We start from the raw sequence: 23850 nt of genomic DNA, 5'->3' as shown, positions 1-23850 counted from the left end.
TCTCGGCACACAAAAGAGTTTTAATTCACAGCCACATGATCACAATGAGAATTCAGTTCTATTATAGAATACAATGGGGCTCACAGCATCCATTGGGCTTCTTAACTCTCTCAGTGATGAACAAATTGCATGCCACGTCCTGGATTTCTGACTTACCAGTAGGCTTTAGTTAGAGCCCACTGAACACTTTGCCATTAAGGTCAATATTTCTGTGATGTTGCTGTCCCTTAGCGCCCTTGCAGCTCTGTGGCTTCTTATACTTGTCTATACCTCTTGTCACAACTCCACAAGAAAACCAAATTAATTTGATTTAGGAAGCTTTTATTATTAATTAGTGCTTGGTAGACCAACCAGTGGTTGGATTTTTATATACTAACATTTGTGATGTAATTTGTGTTAGATTTATTGAAACATCATTTAACTTCTGTAACTCTTCTCTTTTGATTGGATTGAGAAAAATTTGTGATGTAAAATGAGGACACATTTTTAAATCTTTCATTCAGCTGATAGGTCTCATAATCCCTATCTATCTGCAGGGGTAGATCCAAGTTTTATGAGTCCAAAAGTACACAATTTAGGGAGCCATCTTTAAGAACCAGGTTACGTGCCCTGGCTGGGTGGGTCAGTTGGTTGGAGCGTCATCCCTCGCAACCTTTTGTGCACGAAAATGTTGATTTCTAGTTAAAGCACATCCCTGGGTTGCGAGTTCAATTGCTGGTCAGGGAGCATTTGGTAGGCAACTGGTTGATGTTTCTCTTTCTCTCCCTGTCTCACTCACTTTCTCTCCTCTCTCTCTTCCTCTCTAAAATCAATAAACTTGTCCTCAGATGAGATTTAAAAAAAATAGAATGATGTACAGATTATGCATACAATAGTAGATATAGGACCTTGGGAGGGCTGTACATAGGAGGGCCCTGGGGTTTGAGCTTCCTTAGCTTCAGAGTAAATCTGTCCCACCCTCCATATTCTAATGAAAACAAAGCCTGGTGTGGGGAATGGAAATGAATTCCCATATCTTTCTGCAAGTATGTTTTCCTTTTTGTTCTGTCCAGGTTGCCTTAGGGACTAAAAATGCAGAATTACTAAAACAAACCCAAGTCAGTGCTCTAAATGTGTTATAAATAATTCATTATAATAAACTTTTGTATGCTAGGAAATTCTACACTGCTTTTAGTTCACTTTCCAGCTGGCAAAATTCAGTTTGAAATGCTGCTTCAGAAAGGAATGTTTATTTTACATTGTTTTCTGGGACCAAGGAGTCTTGAGCAGAGGATTCGGGTGCTTCCAGAGGCCTAGAGCGTGGCCTGACCAAAGGAACTCCAGATAGACAGACCCAAGATGAGCAATTGGACATATCTAAGGATCAGGATCAAAAATTACCAAGGAATGTTCTGGAGGAAATCCAGTTATAGTTTGAATATGGGATGAACCTACCAAACCCAACCCTAGACTCAGTTCTGTGATGGTAGTTAAGTTTCTTTCTGCCTTTGTGGTTATTCAGGCCTTACTACTCAATGGATCCTTACCTGAAGATGAACAGGAGAGGCCCTTGGCCCTCTGTGAACCAGGAGTCAATCTCGAGGAACAACTGGTGAGCTCCTTCTTTTGTGACTGGACACCAAATGATCTGGCTAATTTACTTGATTTGTTTTTAGCATTTGACCCTGTTGCCTGCACCTTCTTGAAATGCTCTTTATTCTAACTCCAACTCTTCTGGTTTTTCTATTATATTTTTGAGTGCTTTTCCTTTCCTTTTTTCTTCCTTTCATTTATTTAGTCAACAAATATTTATTGAGTGCCTACTCTATACCAGTCACTGTTTCAAAGAGCTGGAGATATGCTAATGATAAAATAGGCCTAAGACCCTATCCTCATGGAGTTTATAGTCAGGTCCCCTTTGTTGCCTGTGCCTTAAATGTTGGTGCTCCTCAGGGTCCCACCCCAGGCAGTCTTCCACATTCCCTCCATGGCTTCATTCACTTCCCACCTGACTCAGGTGTTGCCTCTCAAATATTTATCTCTAGCTCAGCTCTCTCTGTGCTGTTCTAGATTTTTATGTGCAGCATGCAACTGCCTGTTGATTCCCTCCACTTATATATCCCATAAGCACCCCCATTTCAATGAATCCTAAATTAAACAGCTTTTCTCTCCCTTTTTTCCCCACCACCAAAACTATTTGTCCTTTTGGATTCTATTTTTTTAATCACTATTCATCTAGCCAAATACCCCAAACAGAAATCTAAATATCATCCTTGAATCCTTTCTGACCCTTCCCTCTATGACCAATCAGTCACTAAGTTTTGTCAGTTGCCCTTTTAAAAACATCTTCATCTAATTTTCTCTGTTCTCACAGCCACTACGTTAATTCAGGCCTTTATCCAAATATTCTAGCAACCTTCTAACTGGCTTTCCTGATTCTGCTTCTGTTATCCTCTCATTCGTTTTCTATAAAACAGCAAGAATAATTTACCCGTATGGCTAAGAACTTCATTTTGTCATGTTTGCCTAAAACTTTTCATTGACTCCCCATTGCCCTCAATGGCTTTTCATGTGACCCCTATTTTTCTAACTTCATCCCTTGCTATTTTTCTTACTCCTTGCTCAACCTCCTGTACCCAACACATACTTAGTCTTTCAGAATTTTATCCAGATTCATCTACTTCCACTGACCTGGGCATATATGCTTCCACTAGAGGGCAGGTACTGTTTTTACTACTCTTCTTTGTATCCACAGTACAGAGCTAGCATCTAGTAAGTGCTCAATAAATATTTGATGAATGAATGACATCTTAGTTTCACGCCATACATACATAACCATCTCTTTTTGCCTTATGTTTAGATTATAATCCAAAGTCGTCTGGATCAGAGTATGGAAGAGAATCAGGACCTAAAGGTATGTCAGGACATATACATTTTACCCTTTGAAAAAAATTATGAGAATGTTACACACAAACTTCAGGAGAGCAATAGGGAGAGGGAAGGGATGCAGACTCGTGACTCTAGCTGTATCCATATTGCTATATACCTTTAACTGAAAGATGACAAAAAAGTAACATCTTTTTAATATTGGTGGTGAGTAATAGAGATCCATATTATTATTGATTATACCTTTCTGTATGTTTGAAATGTTTCATTATTTTTATTTTTTAATTAAAAATAAAAACTGGATCTATTACCAATATGGTCTCTTTTTTGTAATTGACAATAACACATCCGTTTCAGATAAACAACTTATCGATGCCATATATATGAAAATGACCAGCACAATGGAGTCTAGTTAACTAGAATCCACACATAGCTACCAATTTTTTTTCTTGTGATGAGATCTTTTAAGATCTACTCTCTTAGCAACTTTCAAATATACAATGCAATATTATTAAAGATAGTCCAGTATCTTTTTTAAAGAATACTTCTCAGAATTCTTTTAGGTCAGTGGGTCTTAAATTTTTTGGAGTTATAAGTATATGACTAAAGTAATTAGCCCTCTCCCCAGAAATATGGATGAGTGCATATACACACTCACTGACTTGAATTTTTTAATTTTTTTTTAAAGATTTTATTTATTTATTTTTAGAGAGGAGATAGGAAGGAGAAAGGGAGAGAAACATGTATGGGTGCCCCTTGGGCATCCCCTACTGGGGACCTGGCCCACAACCCAGGCATGTGTCCTGACTAGGAATCAAACTGGCAGCCCTTTAGTTAATAGGCTGGCACTCAGTCCACTGAGCCACAACAGCCAGGGCTCACTGACGTGCATTTTAATTGGAATAACTTTAGAGCCCACTTATAGAGTCCAGTTTAAGCACACTCCCATTTTATATATGTTAATTCCAAACTCTTAATGTAATGCAATAAGAGAAACGAGTAGAGTCCAAGTTATGGGTGTCCCTCTCCTAAAATCTTTTTCCTAGTGACAACTGTATATGTGTATTTACTCTGTTGTAAAAGCGTTCATTACTTAGTTTTTCATTATGGGGCCAAATGCATTTGTTTGGTCCATAAAGAACAATACCCTCTTAGAGAATCAGAAGCAATCTAACCCTTTGCTGAACATTAAAAACTGAGAAAATCATTTAAGACATTGTGGTAGGCATATTAAGTATATGATTATGTTTCAGTGAGAAGGATTTAGATTATTACAATTAAGTTTTCTTGTTGGTGAAGATTGCTAAATACAGGAATGAGAGCCTTTGGGAATGAGCGGTATCTTCTTTCTTGGCAAGACTCCTTTCTACCTGCCATTGGAGCCTGGATGCCACAGGGTAGAGCGGAATGGGTCCTGTTCTTGTTTCTGCGGGTCAGCCTTTACTGTTTACGGGGCAAGACCTGCTCTCTGTCTTAGGAGAGGGTTAATTATGCATGGAATAGCTATCTGCATTTTGTGTTCCTACTGACAGAACAAGGTAATACTTCTGAAGCAGCCCAGATGCTACCATCTGATCTAATTATATTTGGTTTGCAGAAGGACTTGCTGAAATGTAAACAAGAAGCCAGAAACTTACAGGGGATAAAGGTAAAAAAGAAGACATGTAACTCATTAAATAAACTCTACAAGGTAAAGTAGTCTACTGGTGAGAGTGGTTGCCAGGAGGCTAGAGGGGTCCTGGAGTCCTGCTTGTATACCTTTCATGGGGCTTTTAACAGGCAGGCTCTGTGCTGTTAGTAAAGGCAGGGCTTTGTGGATGGAAGGTGAGAAATGTTAAGGATTACATAAGAATTATAAGGATACATGTCTCTTTTACTACGGCCGATTTTGGGGAGTTATGTATCCTGGTGCTATCTCTTCCCTCTGTGCTACTGTGTTTTTATATGTAAAAATCTTTTTTTCAGTTTCAGTTTCTTTTTCAGTTTTCTTCAGTTCTAAAGAACAATACCCTCTTAAAACACTTTGATATACTTAGTTTTTGTGTACTTAATAACATTCAAATAGTTTAAAGTTTAAAAGGTACAAAAGGACAATCCTTTTGAAAAGTCTGACTTCTGGCCCCGTGACTTCTATCACCTAGTTCTGTTTCCTGGAGGCAGCTTATCCGTTATCAACAAATGTGTATGTATATAATGTCCCACCAAATAATAGTATACAATAGGTAAAGCTTGACACATTGCTTTCTTTCACATAGCAATTTATTTTGGAGATCATACTATTTGAGTACATGAAGACCTTCCTCTCCCCTTTTATGGCTGCATAGTTGGCTGATTTATGTGTATATGATTATTTAATCTGTTTTTTATTGATGATCTTTTAGGTTATTCCTAATCTTTTGCTATTACAAATACCTATATATCTAATAGCCTTGAATATATAATAGCTAATAACCTTGAGTATACGTTATGTCACCCAAGTGGGAGTGTATAAATACTGCTGTATAAATACTTAGAAGTGGAAAAGGTTGGGCTTTGGCTGCTGCTCTCCCCCTCTTTCCTATGTTGCCATTCAGGAACTAGACTAGAATATAATTCAGCAGCATTTTTTGGAGTAAATTCTGTAGCCTTAGTCCTACTTCAGAAAACAAATGTGTTCCCTGGTCAAATAAGATTGAGAGATGCCCTACCAACTTGAAGAGTTACAGTGAACAGTAACATAATAAAGGACATGAGGAGGTTTCTCATAAAGAAGTTGGCCTTAAAAAAGTTCAGAATTATTAACCACAGAAGCGCTTTTTCTCCCGTGGAGCACAGTTTGGGAAATCTCCCTCTGAACTGCTGGCGCCAGGGACTTCTTAGACTATCTTTGCCATGTACTGTCATGGCAGACAGCATATTTGAGAAGGGGCTCCTACATTCTCCAGAGCTTGCACCATTTTCTGCAACGTTAAAAGAGAAAAGTCAGGGTAAATATACTGGAATGCAGCTCCAGTCCATAGTTCCATATGAGGTCACTGTGGTTGGAGGAGTGTGTTGCTGCCGATCCTTTTAAGTTAGTATGTACAACCCACTTTTCTTAAGCATGGTAGGAACCAAGAAGGTCCAAGCTGAGAGAAAGATAGCCTAAAGCTGGTAAGATTCTAGGATATTGAGAAGAAGGACCATTAGTCCAAGGACCTTCTGAGCATGGCAATATATTCCTAGTCCTGGTCCAGATTAGGTATGGAAGCTCGTGAGAGGCACAGGGTTCTGGAAGGCAGAGTGGGAGTAACTTCAGGGATTTTATATGAATAGGGTGGCAGACAGAAATAGGTCCGGGCCCTCTAGGAAATAAGGAGTTGGCAGAGAGGTAGATTGAGTATTTATATGACCAGGGTACAGCTGAGAAAGCCAGGGTGGGAGGAAGGAGAGTGCATTGTTCAAGGTCACTGTCATGAAAGTAAGCGGTAAACTAGTAATGTGAATGTAAGTCTATTTGATCCCCAAAACCTCTTTCTAGGACGTCATGCTGTCAGGAATGAAGTAGAGGGTAGTGGTGAGTAGTAGGTGGAGGAAAAACCAGGTTATATTCAGCTTGGTAGGACAGTGGATAGGATTTCCCTTTATATGCTACTGTCCTGGATATGCAGTGAGGGGCTTAATAACTTTTAGTAATAACTGGCTGACTGATTAATTGGGACCACCATATCAGTACGCTTTTTTCACTAGGATGCCTTGCAGCAGAGATTGACTCAGCAGGACACATCTGTTCTTCAGCTCAAACAAGAACTACTGAGGGCAAATATGGACAAAGATGAGCTTCACAACCAGAATGTGAGTTAAATGAATGAACTCTGACCTCATTGGGCCCCAGTAGCAAAATAGGATACTACATGAAGTCTTTCTTGTTAGATCTGCTATCCTAATCTCTTAATTTCAGGATGTCTGCTCTCAGTGTCTGCAGTTCTTTTACTCCCTGTCAGACTTGTCTCTGTTGCCATGGGAAAGCCTATAACTCATTGGCCTTGAGCCCTTCAACTTTGAGGACACTGAGACTATTGTGGTTCTACAGTCTGTATGACTAAAGACATGGAGAGAAGCTGTGTGTTTTTACCATAGCCATGCCATCTCTGTGTTTCAGACATGAACTCTGGTTACTGTGGAGCTTGTTCCTGCTCGTGTTGGCAGATAGTACCTCCATGCCAGTTAATTCTTTCTTGTCCTTGCAGGTAGATCTGCAGAGGAAGCTAGATGAGAGGAACCGACTCTTGGGAGAATATAAAGTAAGAATGAACATTAGTTTGAAAATGATTTCCATTTGACCTTTTATGAGCAGTCCATGGTTGCTGTTATTCAAAGAGCACTTAAGTACTCTGTTCTCATCCTTGCTTTCAGCAAGGAAATTCTTTTCTCTGTTCCCTTGATTCACTAACCCTAAAAATAGAGAGCATGGCTAGGAGAAGGAGCACAGAACTAGGATTATGGAAACTTCAGATCTGTCTTAACCTTTATATCTAGCATGGACAGCATGTAGTGGTCCACTCTACAAATGGTGGTTCCCCTTCTCCTTACTCTTCAAAGAATCCTTTGTGCTGTGCAAAGCTGCTATGGTGTGTGATGTCTTCTGGGTGTAATTTGAGGAAAGGACCATTCTCCCAAGGCTCTACTTTCCTGAGATGGAAATTGCATCACAAAAGGTGAAGTGTTTGATGTGTCTGGCTTTGACACAAATCAGAAAGCTCTCTATTGCAGAAAGAGCTGGGGCAGAAGGATCGCCTCCTTCAGCAGCATCAAGCCAAGTTGGAAGAAGCACTCCAGAAACTCTCTGAGGCCAGTAACCAGCAGGTGGGCATATTTTCAGCCACTGACTTTCTCGCCACGTGGCTTGAAGAAATCCTTTTTTGATTTAGTCTCTGGTTTGCAGGTGGATCTAGAGCGGGAGCTAGAACACAAAGATGTCCTTTTGGCTCACTGCATGAAAAGAGAGGCAGATGAGGTAACCTCTGACTCAGGGTCTTGCACACTTACAAGGGCAAAGAGGGAAATTCTGTTTCTGACTCAAGGCTGAAACAAGGTCATAGGTTGGTTTGTTAGGAGGCTCTTTGCTGAGGGTGTTATGAATGCATATACCAGGGTAAGAAAGTCTGGTTGTGTGATCTTAATTGGCTTAGCTTCTGAACCTTAAAAATAAAGCTCATCTGGAAAATGGAAAGAATTGTGGCCCTCTCCACCATTATGAAGAATTCATTAGATAATCCAGGTAAATAACTAAACACAGTCCTGATAGATCTACTCAGCACAGAATCAGGCTCAAGAAATGTTAGCCATTGTACTTGTTTTTTTAAATTATTGAAGCAAATGCTAGAGGTGCTGGAACAGCATTGTCAGCCCTCCAGTGACCAGGCAGAGGCTGGGTTGGGGGCCTCTGGGCTGAGGTTTTGTTTCGTCCAGTCTACATTTAGCAGTTCCTACCAAGTTTCAAGTACTAGGGATAGAGCAGGGAACAGAAGGGGAAAAAAAGAGCTGCACTTATGAGGCTTACATTATAATAGAGAGAGACATGAAACAAATACATAATTAAACTATGTTAGGAAGTGATAAATGTAAAGAAGAAAAATAAGACAACACATGTTGGTTTGGAATTCTCTCATACTATGAACACAATTTCTTCTTGTTGCTATAGGTGACCAACTATAACAGTTACAGCTTTCAAAGCAATGGTTTTCTCCCTCCAGTGGCAGGAAATGGAGCTGCTTCAATCACTCACAGAGGGGTAGGTTCTTAAGATTTGAGTACAAAACTGCCACTTCAGCTAAAACCAGAAGAGTGCCTTAGCTATCACCAGTGGACTAGGTGATGGTCCCTAATTTTTTTATATCCCAGTTCTCTAATTCTTGAATCTGTTGGATATGTAAAGATGTAAGGTACTTGTTAACCAAAATTAAGAATTAGTGGGCAAACACAGGCCCATTTCTGTGGAGGAAAATTCCCTATAGTTCACACCTCCTCCCTCAAAAACAAAAGATCCTGAAAACCTTTCCCCTGTGTCTTCTTAAGCCCAGTGACTGAAATATAGTTAATAATATGACACTGCACCACGCCAGCAGCACCTCACTTTTGCCCCCAGACCAGCGACCTGCAGCTTGTTCGAGATGCCCTCCGCAGCCTGCGCAATAGCTTCAGTGGCCATGACCCTCAGCACCACACCATTGACAGCTTGGAGCAGAGCATCTCCAGCCTCATGGAGCGCCTGCATGTCATGGAGATACAGAAGAAACAAGAGAGAAGGGTAAGCCTCCTGCTGTGGTGCTTCTCTTAAGCAAGCTCCCGAGGAAGGTTGATTTTATCAATTTTAATTTAGATGAAGTTAGCGCTAAACGATGAGACTCTGCTGGAGGTTACAGTTGCTTTTTCCTTTGGATTTCCTCTGAGCATAGTTGACTCTTCGTCATGGTATGACGATCAGGGAGAGAGTTCAGATAATGCCTACTCCCAGCAACTGTTTAACCGTCTAAGGAATTGTGGTGCTTGACACCACAGGTCTCTCTTTTATGTTTATTCCCTTTGCCCTTCCTCCCAAATGACCTCACATTAGATGAGGAAAGACATGGGAAAATGCATTGAAAGCTAGAAAGCCCTTTGTAATGTATCCAATTTTATATACTGTGGAAGAAAACATGGTAGAAAGAGTATATTTTAGGTGTACTTTTTTAAATTTAAATTTCTTGGTTGTTCTCCCTTTGATCATAACTCTTGGGATTTTTGTGTGGCTCTCCAGGTTTGGAGCAAGTCACCCAGAGGTCAAGCAGGTAGTGAATACCAGGAGTCCTGGCCCCCTAATTCAAGTAAGTGGCCATTGTTGCTCAGTAAGGTCTCCTAGCATATTAAATCAGAAGTTTAGTATTTTTCATGCTACTAAATATTTTGCAGATAGGATTTTCTTGTAGTGTTTTCCTCTTACAATATGTTATTTCTGTAGCAACACTAGAACTGAGTTATTTCTAGGACTATGAAGATACCATCATCATCACCTCTATCACTCCAAGTACCATTTATTTAACCATGTTGACTCAGAGAGGCTAAAATATCTTTGGGAAATATACAAGCTCAGAACATTACACCAAACAAAACAAAATATAAAACAACAAAAATACACACAAATCATCCTATAACTCAACACAGAAAATTTCTAGTTCTTCCTAGAGGAAAGACATTTAATTTCTTTGGGGATTTTCCTTAAAACTTTGAGTGCTTAGGTCATTCAGTTTTTGGCCTGCCGAATCATTGTGCCATCCAGTGGTCATGGCTAGAAAGTGTTTAACCATCTCTGTGCCTGCTCATTGTATTTGTTTCCCTGTTCATTCCAACATGTCAGAAATCTACCCTGATTGATAATTCCTTTTTACTCTCTGTCTTACCTTTTGGTTTAATAAAGTTCAAATAAAGTTTGTTAGTACCAAAATTATTTTTTTCCAGCATTGTTCTGAAACAGTCATTTCTATTTTCTTGAAATGCTATTTATTTTACTCCTTTTTTTATAAACTGCCAGTGAAGATGTCTAAATATTTGGAAATTCTTTTTCAAAAGTCTAATAAACTCCTCCCCTGGAAAAATCATTTTGTGTATATTAAGTACTTATCCAAAAATAATACAGATAAATTCACAGCTCCTTGTAAACTAGGGTGTTAATCTAATACCCACATTCACAAATTAGGTAAAGTGTCTCTCATCAGAAAATATAAAAACTCATGTAACTTGCTAGCCATCTAACTACTGACTTCATCTTATTTATCCACATCAAACTTCTTGAAGAATAGTCTACTCTTGTCCTTTTTTCATCCTTACTTCCCATTCACTACTGAAGCTACTAGTTGGACTTTTACCAAGTTACTCCACTTAGTGTTCTTTTTGTCATATCAATTCTGACTTTATTGTTGCCTAATCAAATATGTAAGTACATATAAATATAAAAGACTAGAGATTGTCAAGTTGGATGAAAAAATAAGATTCAACTATAATTTGTTCATAAGATACTCGTTTTAGATATAAGTAGGTTAAAGGAAAAGGATGGAAAAAAACATATCACGGAAATAACCCTTGTCAAAGGTGTGGTTGGATTAGTATCAGATAAAATAGACAAGGAATGTTTATAGGTATACAGACCTAATAAAATGATAAAGAGATCAAATTCACCAAGAAGACATAATACTCCTATGTGTGTCTATAATATACAACTTCAAAATACATGAAGTAAGATACAAAATTTTTACAGCTGGAGACTTTAATGTTCTTTGGCAGTGATCCATAGTACTAGTGAGGAGACTATCAAATAAAGATACAGAAAACCTGGAAAATACTATCAGTCATCAACTCTTTTGACTGACATTTAGGGAACATTTCATCCAGTAACAGTGGAGTACATATTCTCTTAAAGTACATTTGGAACATTCACTGAGATAGCCCATGTTTTGATCAGGAAACAAAGCTCAACAAATTTAAAAGCACTGAAATAATATAAAGTGTCCTCTGACCATATGGAGTTAAACTAGAAATCAATAACAGAAAAATATCTGAAAAATCCTCAAATATTTGGAATTGAACAATATACTTCTAAATAACCTACGGGTCAAAGAGGGCTACATAAGGAAATTATAAAATATTTTGAATTGAATAAAAAAATGAAAACTATATAAAAATTCATTGAATGTAGCCAAAGCAGTGCTTAGAGCTTAGAGGTAAATTCATAGCATTAAATACATTGGAAAAGAGGAAAGGTCTCCAGTCAGTGATTCCCTAAACTTCCACCTTAAGAAATGTGAAAAAGAAGAGCAAGTTAAATCCAAAGGAAGCAGAAGGGAACTAATAAATGTAAGAATAGAAATCAATGACATTGAAAACAGAAGATCAGAATAAAATCATTCAGACAAAAAACTGGTTCTTTGAAAAGTATAATAAAAGGAATTAAAATGTAGCCAGACTGCATAAGAGAAAAAAAGAGGAAAGACACAAGTTACCATTAGAAATGAAAGAGAGAACATCACTCTAGATCTCATTAAAGGCATACTTAAGGAACAAACAACTTTATGCTCATAAATTTGACTATGTTGATGAAATGCATAAATGCCTAGAAGGATACAAACTACCAAAACTTAGTCAAGAGGAAATAAATAAGATGAGTAGATTTATGTTGTAAAATTGAATTTGTAGCTTAAAAATGTTCCATCCATAAAAAAACCTCCAAAATCAGATGGGGTCACTTAAGAAAAAAATAATACCAATATTATATGAATTCTTCCAGAAAATGGAAGAGGAAGGAACACTTCCTAACACAATTTATTTTACCCTGAATCCAAAATAAGTATCTTTAATGAACTTAGATGCAAGAAAAAAAAAGGCATAGAGATTGGAAAAGAAGATACAAAACTGCCTCTATTTGTAGATGACATGATTGTCTGTATAGCGTACCCCAAAGAATCTATGATAAAGCTACTATAAGTCATTGAATTTAACAAGGGAACAGGACACATGGTCATTTAGAAAAAGTTAACTGTACTTCTATATACTAGCAGTGAATATTTGGAAACAGAAAAACATTTTAAAGTACAGTAACATTTGTAGTAGGACCAAAAACGTTAAATATATAGGTATAAACCTTACAAAATATGTTCAGTATTTCTGTGTTGAAAACTATAGAATACAAAATAAATCAGACAGACCATGTACATTAATCAGAGTATGCAATGTTAAGATGGTCCATTCTCCCCAAATGACTTATAACTTCAATCAAATTGCAATAAATATTCTACCAGATATTTTGTAGGTATAAATAAGCTGATTATAAAATTTACATGGAACAATAAAGGGACTAGAATAGCTACAAAACAAAAAGTTGAGAAAGATGAACAGAGTAGTTGCATGACCATATTATCTGATTTCAAAACTAACTAAAAAGTTAGTGCAGTATAGGTGACTGGCTAGATACATAGATTAGTGGAACAAAATAGAGAATTCAGAAATAGGCTACATGTATTTGGCCAGTTGATTTTCAAAAACTGAGAAGGCAATTCAATGGCAAAAGGAATGAAGGTTTGGGTCATCCAATCAGAAAAAAAGGCAAGAGGACAGGCTTTTAAACAAATGGTTTCAGAACAATCAAATACCCATATAAGGAGTCTTGATCCATACCTCATACCATATACAAAAATTAATTCCAAGTGACCATAGACCTAAACTTAAAAACTGAAACTGATATGTGATACCTTTTAAATTTATGTATTAAATTTATACATATACACATGTACACAAAGATATGTTTCTGGGTCATTCTGTTTTTTTGTACATGCCTTTTATAATAATGCCTCACTGAAGTAATAGTTACCATCTTATCATGATTTGAAGTTGTTCTCCCTTGTTATTCTTTTTCACTAGAAAACTCTGTATAATCCAACTCAATCTTCTTTACTAATCAACTGATACTACTCTCACTAATGTCGATGACATATTTATAAAACTAAACCAGTCTTTATTTATTAGACCTCTATGTGGCATTTGACAGTGATTACTCTTTCCTTGAAATTCATCCAGAATGTGCACATAACATTTGTATTAGCTTGGGCTGCCATAAAATATTGAATGACTGAGTGATTGAAACAACAGAAATGTATTTTCTCACAGTTCTGGTGACTATAAGTCTCAAGATCTGAGTGCCAGCATGGTCAGGTTTTGGTGAGGAAGGGCTCTCTTCCTGGCTTGCAGATGACTGCTTTTTTGCTGTGTCCTCATGTAGTGGAAAGAGAGCTCAGATGTCTGTCCCTCTTCCCATACAGGCACCAGTTTAATGGGATTGGGGCTCCATTCTTACAGTCTCACTTAATTTTAATCCCTCCTTAAAGGCCCTGTCTGTAATACAATCACACTGGGGTTTGGGGCTTCAACATGTAGATTTTGGAAGGAAACAATTCGGTACACAGCGATATTATTACATTTTATTATATTGTAACTGTTTCACTGTTTCATCCCCACTAGATTTTGAGCTCCTTAAGCATTGGGATTAGATGTAATTTATTTTTGCGTATCTTGTATGTGATATATAATAGGCAACCAATAAACATCTTAAAGGATGACATAACTTACTTCTGTATTCCTGTCCTGGTTAGTAGTACTACCATGCATCTTTTTTTCCCCCCAGACTATAAATCTGGTTATTTTTCACTTCCTTTTTATCCTCAACATTCAACTATATCCCAAGGACCAAGACTTGTACTTTCTAAAAGTCTCTCAAATCCATTCCTTCTCTGTCTCCATGACTACATGTTGCTCTTCCTCATCTTTCAGATTTTTAAAAAATTATATTTTATTGTTTATGCTATTACAGTTGGCCCAAAAATCTCCCCTTTGTCCTCCTCCACCTAGCCCCCCACTCCCTTAGGCAATCTCCATACTGTTGTCCATGTTCATTGGTCCCTGCATACATTCTTTGGATACTCTATTCCCTATGCTGTTCTTTACATCACCATGACTATTTTGTAACTACCAATTTGTACTTCTCAATCCCTTCACATTTTTCATCCATCCCCTTGACCCTCCTCCCATCTGGAAACCATCAAAACATTCTCTGTAGCTATGATTCTGTTTCTCTTCTGCTTGTTTATTTTGTTTTTTAGATTCAATTGTTGATATGTATTTATTGACATTTTATTATTCATATTTTTGATCTTAAAGAAGACTCCTTAACATTTCATGTAATACTGGTTTGGTGATGATAAACTTCTTTAGCTTTCTCTTGTCTGAGAAGCTCTTTATCTGTCATTCTATGGTAAATGATAGCTCTGCTGGATAGAATAATATTGGATATAGGTCCTTGCTTTTCATCATGCTGAATATTTCTTGCCAATTCCTTCTAGTCTGAAAAGTTTCTTTTGAGAAATCAGCTGACAGACTTATAGGGGCTCCTTTATAGGTAACTAACTATTTTTCTCCTGCTGCTTTTAAGATTCTCTCTTTGTGTTTAATTTGGCATTTTTGTGTCTTAGAGTAGGTCTCTTTGGGTTCATCTTGTTTGGAACTCGCTGTACTTCCTGGACTTGTATGTCTATTCCCTTCACCGAATTAGGGATTTTTTTCTGTCATTATTTTTTTCAAATAGGTTTCCAATTTCTTGCTCTTTCTCTTCTCCTTCCAGCACCTTATATAATGTGAGTGTTGGTATATTTGAAGTTGTTCCAGAGGCTTCTTACACTATCATCATTTTTGGGGGGGATTCTTTTTTCCTTCTTGCTGTTCTGATTGGTTTTTTGCTTCCTTATGTTCCAAAATGCTGATATGATTCTGGGCTTTATTTACTCTACTGTTGATTCCCTGTAAATTGTTCTTTATTTCAATTAGTGTATCCTCCATTTCTGATTGGTCTTTTTTTATGCTGTTGAGGTCCTCACTAAGTTCCTTGAGTATTCTTATAACCAGCGTTTTGAACTTCGCATCTGATAGATTGCTTTTCTCCTTTTTTGTTTAGTTCTTTTTCTGGAGTTTTGTTCTCTTCTTTCATTTGGGTACTGTTTCTTTGGCAGCCTCCCTGTGTTTGTTTCTATGTGTTAGGTAGGGCTACTGCATCTCCCAGGCTTGATAGAGTAGCTTAGTGTAGTAGGTGTTGTATAGTGTCTAGTGACACAGCCTTCCGTATTATCTAGTCTGAGTACTCATGGTGTGTGGGCTGTATACACCTTCCTTTTCTACTTGAGCTTTGATTGCTGTTGTCATGTCAAATGTCAGCCACCACCTGTGTTCTGTCTGGGGCACACAGCATTAGCTACAAAGTGATCTACGGATGACTGCTCCTTATGCTGGGCTGTGAGGTACCCAGGAGATGCCAAGCTGTGAACCAAGGCCGACTGCTGCTAGTGCTGGGCCTGGGACAACTTAGTGAGAGTATGGGCTCACTGAAGCCAGATGTCACTTCTTTAAGAGAATTTAGGAAAACCTGAAGCATGGGCCAAGACCCATGGAAAAGCCACTGGAAACAGCTTGGGTGAGCCTAAAAGTTGGGTGGGGCAAACAGTGCTAGCCAGGTTGATGGAGTTTCAGATGTGGCACCTGCCTGCTGGCTCTGTGGTGGGAGAGCTCAGAAAAGGAATGGCCAGCATGTATGTCTGGCAGAAAGCTGCCCTCCCCCAAGCTTTTGCTCCGAGGCTGGACAATTCAGTGCCTCCACGTGTGTCTCTGATGCCTTTTAATCTGCTGTCTTGGCACTGGAGCTCAAAGGGAGTGAGTCCAGGTAAGTCTTTACATGGGCCCTTTAAGAGGAACTGCCTGGGATTCCAGTAGTTTCTGTCTTCCACAGCCTCGATCCCTGCTGGTTTTTACAGCTAGAAGTTATGGAGACTTATCTTCCTGGCACTGGAAGCATGGGCTGGGGGGCCTGGTGTAGGGCTGGGACCCTTCTCTCCTTAGATATCTCTCCCAGTTTTTATCTGCTGCATATGGGTATGGGACCAGCCCCTTCTGCATCTCTACTCCTCCTACCAGTCTCTGGGTGCTTTCTTCTTTAATTCCATAGTTGTAGAACTTTCATTCAGCTTGGTTTCTGATGGCTCTGAATGTTGGTTCTGTGGTTGTATGTGTGATGAGGCTAGTTGTATTTACCTATATGGCCGACTCGACTAGAAGTCTAGCCTCAAATTTTTACTGCTTGTTAATCCCACACAAAAGGGATTACTGGTTTCCAGAGTTTTTCCCATCCAACTCATACTTTGCTGCTTGATTAGCCTTTCTAAAATGCCATTCTGATGGTATTACTTCCTTTTAGTATCTCCCCAGAGCTTAAGGATAGTGTCTAAATGTCTTAGGCTGGCAGTCCTTGTGATCTCTCCCCTCCCTATTATATTATGTTAATCGTCCACAACTTCCCAATATATTCATTGTGCTCCAGTCTTACTAGTTAACTTTTAGTGTCATAAATACCAATCACTTTTCATGCATTTACATGTATCCTCCCTCTTGGAATGCCCTTTCCAACTTCTCTATATGATTATTTTTTAAAGTGCTTTAAGGATTCTTTAACTGTGGGGCCTTCTGACCTCTTCCAGGTGGAATTAACCACTGTATCTTAAGTCTTCCTGTGTAGTTTGCAAAAATCTGATTTTAGTGTATTGTAATTATTTATATCGTATCTGTCATTCGAACTGGACTGGAAACTCTTTGACATCAGAGACAACATGTGGTTGATTTTACATTCTCAAAATCTAGCACATGGTAAGTGTACAAAAAATGTTTGTTGAATGAATTAATCACAAAATTTAATGATTAAAGTGAGCATTTTATTTTATTAAACAGCCACTGTGTGCCAGGCACTTGCTGTTTTAGATGCTGGAGTCAAAGGAGCAGCATGACATCTAGGTTTTAATAACTGGCATCCTTTGAAGAAAAATTCTTTAAACCGACTGTGACTGCTATGCAGAGAGATTGTTCCCTACTCTTTCTTCCCTTGTATTAATTCATCCCTCATACTCTTCTTTGCATTAAACCTCTTCCTAGAACTGTTCTTCTGTGGTTGTAAGTCTGATTGGGATCCATGTCTAGAAAAAGTTAAGGAAATATATGTAGATGGAATTGTAGGGCTGATTTTAATGAAACTTTAATTTTTTCATCATTATAAAAGTTTCTGATTGGTCTTTTCTCCTATTCTCATAAAGTCATAACCAAAGTACTCATTAATAAAAAATGTCCATAAGTACCTATATAAAGAGTAGAGACAAGATGTGGATCAAGAGGCTTGAGTTAGAAACCATGACCAACACATACAGAGCTTATGTAGCTAAGGGATTAGGCAGGTGTTTTATGTTACAGCTAGAAGCATGAAACCCTCTTGGCATCTGAGTTTTTAAGATTACTTCACCCCTATGGTTCTTGTTCCTATTCATTTCTTTTTTTATGAATTGCATGAGCATTCTCTACCATAGACCTCTGAAATTTAAATATTGGCAGTGTCTGCGGCTGCTGTTATGTGTCCACTTCTGCCTTAGCTGAAATGTTGCTGGACTTCTCTGACCACTTTCTTCCCTGCTTGAAATACGTGGAATGGGTAAGAAATGATGGTCCTTGTAATAGTGTCCATGCCAGTAGACCTTCTTGTTTTTGAGGTCCCAGTGGTAACTTCTCATGGGTCACATATTATGGACTTGGTATTTGGCAAGGGTGTGAAAGCTGTACTGTGATCTCAGGCAGCTTCACCTTCCAGGGACATTTTGAATAACTGGAAATGATGTGTGGTTGTGAGCAAGCTGAATGTTCTGACCACAAAGTCTCCCTGTGATTGCAGAGTTGCCTCACTCACAGAGCTCTCCAACTGTCAGCAGCACCTGCACTAAAGTACTCTATTTCACTGACCGGTCACTTACACCTTTCATGGTCAATATACCAAAGAGGTAAGGTTCTTGGATCTGTTTCTTTTAAAATGGACAGGAAGGCAGAATCATTCTACTACCCATTTATCTAACCAGCTAAGAGGTGCCGAGAAGCTGTACAGTGTAGTGAGAAGCAGATGGGAGGTAGAGATTCTAGTTTCAGCTTTACCAGTGGCATTACAAGGGACAAGTCATGATCTACTGCTAGGCACAGACACAACAATAATGCTTCCAATCCTGATGTGCAAATGTGCTTCAAGTTAGGGAAAATAGTTTTTTAAGTGCTCAAAATAACTCCTGCTGATAGACATGATTGCATCGTGGCACTCCAGGGCTATTACTCATTGATCTTTGTTACTATTCAATGACTACAATTAAGCTATCGAGAATTCATGTTAAAAACCTTTATATTACTGGGCTAATATACTCCCTTCAAAGGTAAATGGTGCTGAAATAATGTATTTAAACTGTGGAACCAACTATTGAGAATGGTGATAGGATTTCCTTTCTGAGAGAGGCTGCTTACTTGGTCTGGGTTAGAAGGGAGCTTTCTGAAGCTAGAAGGATAAAGATGGTGATACTTGACTTAACTCTACCAGCTTAGAGAAATAAAATGTGGTTGCAAAGGAAATCAAGAGAATTTAGACATATTAATTCAACAAGTTAGATTTCAGAGACCTTATGTCTTATTTTCAGAGGGGGAAAACAGTGTTTTGGCTGAATAAATGTTATTTTAAGTTCTCAGATCACCTCATAGGTAATGCCATTTTTATTTCCTAATGGTGACTGGCTCCCGAAGCTCTGTTTTATAATCATCTGGGTTATCAGGGGCAGTAACCTAACAAGGCCATGCTATTTCTGTCTTAAGAGACTTAGGGTCGTGCCTGGGTTTAAAGGTAACACCTTATCTTTCCAACCTATTGATAAACAGTCTATTTTAGAGTTCTCTGTGTTTGTTGAAGGTTGGGGGAGGTGACACTGAAGGATTTTAAAGCAGCTATTGACCGGGATGGGAATCACCGGTATCACTTCAAAGCACTGGATCCTGAGTTTGGCACTGTCAAAGAGGAGGTACAGTATCCTTGGGGAATCTGGGTGGTATTATTGGTTCCTGAACCCCAAAGCCTCTTACTCAAGAACTAGTTCCCAGAAGTACCCGAGTTCCCTAACCAGGTCAGAGCAGCTTCCCAGGGCTTCACACCAGTCTGATTACTCTAAACTAAGGGCAGCGAGTGGCCCAAGAAGTTGATAGCTTCCTTAGTTCAAGGACTTAAGTCACTTTGACCAAACTTGTATAGAATGTTCATATTAAAAAGGGAAAAGTTTTGTTAGGAAAAATAAAGGACCTTCATATGAACAAAAGCTTGACTTTAGGTCCCTTTCCTGTCTGTAGCTAAATCTTAGAAAATGTTCTGCTTCTTATGTAGCACAAAATCAATACATATGCATGAATGTGGAATCAATACATAAGCATGTATATTTTGGTGGTAGTTTCTTGGGTAATAACAATGAAGAACTTCTGGAAAGTCATGTGCTTCTGGGTTATGGCACATTGTAAGTACTCTCATTGTGGTTATAGAATGGAAAGGGTTGGAAAAGCCAGTATTTTATTTTGTAAAGAGTTCCTCACTCTTTACAAAATAGGTTTGAATAATTCTCTCCCATTAGTGGCTCAGCAAATGAACGAATGAATAAAAAGAACTGCATGAAAACATGTTATGGTCTTTCTGACCTTTTTTTTACAATGCCCAAGACCAAGATTTTCTCTGTTCTTATTGTTTAATGTTTATACTACTGCCTTCTCCTAAGAAGTCTAAAGTGCTCTGTTAGCAATTTACTCATTTTTATATATCTCTGTGAGTAAAACAGTGTTACATATGCTCTTACCATTTCAGAGATGTGGAACTAAGAGTATGTAAATGTGTGTGTGTATGTATATATGTATAATTTTTATCAGTTATAACTTTAGGGACAAAACCAAATGGATATAGACTCTAACTCTCTAACACAGCTTTCCTATATACTTTATCCTTTATGTTTGTGGTCTTATTTTTATCAGCAGCAGTTGTTTAGTGAGACTCCCTATCTTCCTGTTATTTTTTTCTATATGGCTTTTTTTCTTTCTCTAGGTTTTCCATGATGATGATGCCATCCCTGGATGGGAAGGGAAAATTGTAGCCTGGGTGGAAGAAGACCATGGAGAGAATCAATGCTGAATACTAGATTGGGGCTTGTGGAACTTGGCACTCCCTGGCTGTTTCACTCAGGAAGAGGGCTAAAACTAGAATACGCTAAGAAGTTTCTAGTTTGTGCTGCCAATACAGAAGCTTCTCCAAGTGTGACAGCCAAAGGCCAGTCCCATTTCTGTGCCTGGCATATGCGGTACTGAAAAATCCCTGTCCAAATGTAGACCATGAATTCATCAGACCTGGAGTTCCTTGTCCGTGGGAACACAATGTTATATTCTACTCTGAAGACAACAAACCGAAGGCCTTAACCAATAGGGATGGATGATTTTGCTCCTATAGGGGCATGGCTGCTATTATCTGGAACCTGGGAATTGGATGCATCACTCCTATGCGTTAGTGTTATTTTAATTGGCCTCAGTGGTTGCAGCAATCAGAGTCCCAGCAATTGTACTCAAAGACAAGGCAAAGATACCAGCTTTTTTGCTTCTTTGAAGCAATTAACAACCAAGAATAACTCATGGGGTGGTACCAGAGATGAAAGCCACTCCTTAGGAATCTTCTAGATTGGACATGGATGGTGCTGAATTGTTGATTAGATGAAAGAAGGCTGCCCATGTTGTGCTATATTATGCCAAAACCATAATTAAGACCTTGGGCTGCCTCTTGTTGTCTTAACTGGTTCTGCAATTTGTCTTTTAGCCCACAGAGTGCATACTCCATGTACTGCTAGTTTTCTCTGGGGACTCTTTCAACTTTAGAGCCATTTTTTCCCTTCCATCTGATGAACTTTGTGTTTGAAAGAAATAAGGAGTGAAAGTCTCCTTAAAAATTCAGGCGGGTATGGAAAGGTGCTGCTACCCATATTTTCTTGACTTTCTTTTGCTCATGACTTTGTTTAGCTCATGGTATCTCCTTTGTATTCAAAAGGAGACCAGTTTTTAGTAATTTCAGTATTTTGGTTTATGAAGTATCGAGCATGAGTTACTGGTCTGTGCATCTTCATTTCAAGACCAGAGTTATTTTCTGTTATATATTTAGTCTAGGTTGATCCTTTAAGACACAATAGAAACCATGGGGCATGGAGCATGAGTTATAAATGGCAGGGTTGATTCTGGGTGAAAAAACCTAGAGTCCTTTCTTAAGTGCAACATTATCAAATATAGAAGCTAACAGAAAATTGTTAAATTTCTAGGGATTACTTAATAACTTGGGTTTTCTCATTCATTCATCAAAAACTATGAACCAATCAGCCATTTTATATAGAGAAATTTTTTGCCCCCCAAAGGAAGTCTGCCTGTGACCACCAATATACACTGCCAACCAGAAGAGTCAGACAGATCAGTTCTGGGTTCTTGACCTGTCTGTCTCTAGTTATCTATCCTTTTCTGCCATTTCAGCAGACTACTTGTTGGAGTTCTGAGATGACATTTTGTTGTTTTATATAAATGTCTTTTTAAAATTGTTCATGTTTGGAGAATTCTTTTGTACTCATTTGCTTTTTTGTCTGAGAACCATTTCTATTTTTATAACTTGAGTGTGAGTTCTGTATATTCTCACATTCTGTATACAGTGTCCATTTTCTGGAGAACCCAGTAGCTTTTATACAGGCTCTTCTCTTATTAGCCCTTATGGTTTCAGAATAAGCTTTATTTTATTGCAAGCATACTAATGATAATGAACTCCTATTTCAGTTTTACCTGCCATTTTAATTGTGGAGGTAATTTTACATAATCTATTTGAATGCTCCTCTAGCAGTCAGGAGCTAAAAAGACATCTGATGTCTTTCATGTAAGTTTACCTGGTCATCTTCTCCTATTAAGAAAGATTTCTTATCAGAAATGACTGCAAAAGTTTGGGAAAGTCAGGCAAAAGCAAGAATAATTTGTTATGAAAACAAACAGAAGAAAACAGTATATTCTGTTTGTTTTTCCCAGGAAGCTTGGAGAAAAAGTCCTCATGTCACTAATTTGTCTGTTGCATGAATTTTAGTGTTTTGCTATAAGATAGCATGAGGATTATAAAGCCAAATTCATTATTGTATTTCTAGTACAATTTATGTTGTCTCTTGATACAGTTTGTACTTGTCAGTTTTCTTTCAGCAAGCATTCTTACCATCATGTAGATTTTACCTTTTAAAATTAAATGAGAGAAAAATATCAAAGTCCTCTACCTTATTGTCTTTTATCTCTACATCCTTTGGGAAGGGAGCTGCACGGCCTTAGTGCCTCCACAGAAAGCTGAAGTTGAGTTCAGGGAAGAAAATGAAATAGTTCTTTCCCTTGAACTCATCAATCTCATATGCCAGCACTAATAACTAAGCACCCCCCACCCCATCAAAGGATGTCACTCCAGCAGTAATCTTCATTCTAGTTTTTAAAGACAGAGAAACATTCTGGGGAGGAGTGTACACTGATTCATCCTGGTTTGAATAGTCTCCTATTGGATACACTGTGGCTGCACTCTTAAGAGGCCTACTGACTTATTCAGAGTATTGTTCACTCGTGGCTTTTGTGTGGGGACAGTCCATCCTGACTACTGAAGTTTCTCTTTCTTTGAGAAAACTAAGGAACTAGAATGTTTAGAGTTCATAAAATAAACTCCAAAACCTGTTAGATAAAAAAAAGACCCTCTCATAAAAACTAATTTAGTAGAAAGCTCAATTCCTTTAAAAGTCTTCATTTAAAAACTCAATGCTGTACTTACTCTGTTCCCTAAATTAGCTGGAATTGGAACATTTTCCAATTTGTACCTAAAAGAATTTAGGTTAAACTTGCTTGAAATGACAGTCCTACTTACCAACTTTTCAGTTCTTTTTGACCACAATGCTTATAAAGTGGGGGAAATATAATCTATATCCAATCCAAGAGGACTCTAATTACTTAGAAGCATTTAAGTAACAATTTTTTTTCTATAAAATAAACATGATTGCACACTCCTATTTGAATTTATGTAAGAGGTATAACTTGCTTAAAATATATATGTAAAGTTATATTTTCTTAGAAACATGGATGTTTGCAACCATTGCTTTTAAAGAGATTATTACTATGTATTCCCTCAGTTTTACAATGTTTTCATAGACTGTGTTATACCAGAGGCTTCTGATTATCAAAGTGGTAACCAGCTTTAATTGCCTGTATATACCAGATCTGTGAATTAATTTAAAAAACACTATGAATAAAATAGAGTTTGCAAACTAAATAATATTAATCATTTTCACTTGTGTTTATCAACTGAAATCAATCAATAAAGCAATTTACATTTAGTGAAAGTAAATTTCCTCTAGTGGTCTCCCAGGTAGCATGTTTATTCATTGCTTGGAGAGTAGAGATAAGGACTACTTCGTTGCTACAGATATTTTCTATCGGTATTTCTAATGTAAGCACAAAATATTTATAAAAGAAAAGTCATTGATTTAGCCC

General features: G+C 37.9%; 1 protein-coding gene across 6 annotated transcripts in view; it reads left to right on the top strand.

The window, feature by feature from the left end:
- The window catches only part of DIXDC1 (DIX domain containing 1), a 72802-nt gene extending 49188 nt beyond the window's left edge, over window positions 1-23614 (top strand). For 2 of the 6 annotated variants that reach the window (XM_037154976.2, XM_037154977.2), the window contains 13 exons: window positions 1502-1591; window positions 2840-2893; window positions 4463-4513; window positions 6574-6678; window positions 7074-7127; window positions 7597-7689; window positions 7769-7840; window positions 8528-8617; window positions 8972-9133; window positions 9623-9689; window positions 18158-18263; window positions 19205-19313; window positions 20372-23614. In XM_037154976.2, coding sequence (XP_037010871.1) covers window positions 1502-1591; window positions 2840-2893; window positions 4463-4513; window positions 6574-6678; window positions 7074-7127; window positions 7597-7689; window positions 7769-7840; window positions 8528-8617; window positions 8972-9133; window positions 9623-9689; window positions 18158-18263; window positions 19205-19313; window positions 20372-20458 — 1140 coding nt within the window. In that variant the 3' untranslated portion in view covers window positions 20459-23614. The other 4 variants (XM_037154978.2, XM_037154980.2, XM_037154979.2 and 1 more) reach the window with 4 other exon arrangements.
- The last annotated feature ends 236 nt before the right edge of the window (window positions 23615-23850 follow it).

The sequence above is a fragment of the Artibeus jamaicensis genome, unplaced genomic scaffold (assembly GCF_021234435.1).
Source record: "Artibeus jamaicensis isolate MK-2021 breed Jamaican fruit bat unplaced genomic scaffold, CSHL_Jam_final contig_585, whole genome shotgun sequence".
In the NCBI taxonomy this organism is placed as follows: Eukaryota; Metazoa; Chordata; class Mammalia; order Chiroptera; family Phyllostomidae; genus Artibeus; species Artibeus jamaicensis.
This window is presented reverse-complemented; position numbering and strand designations above follow the sequence as displayed.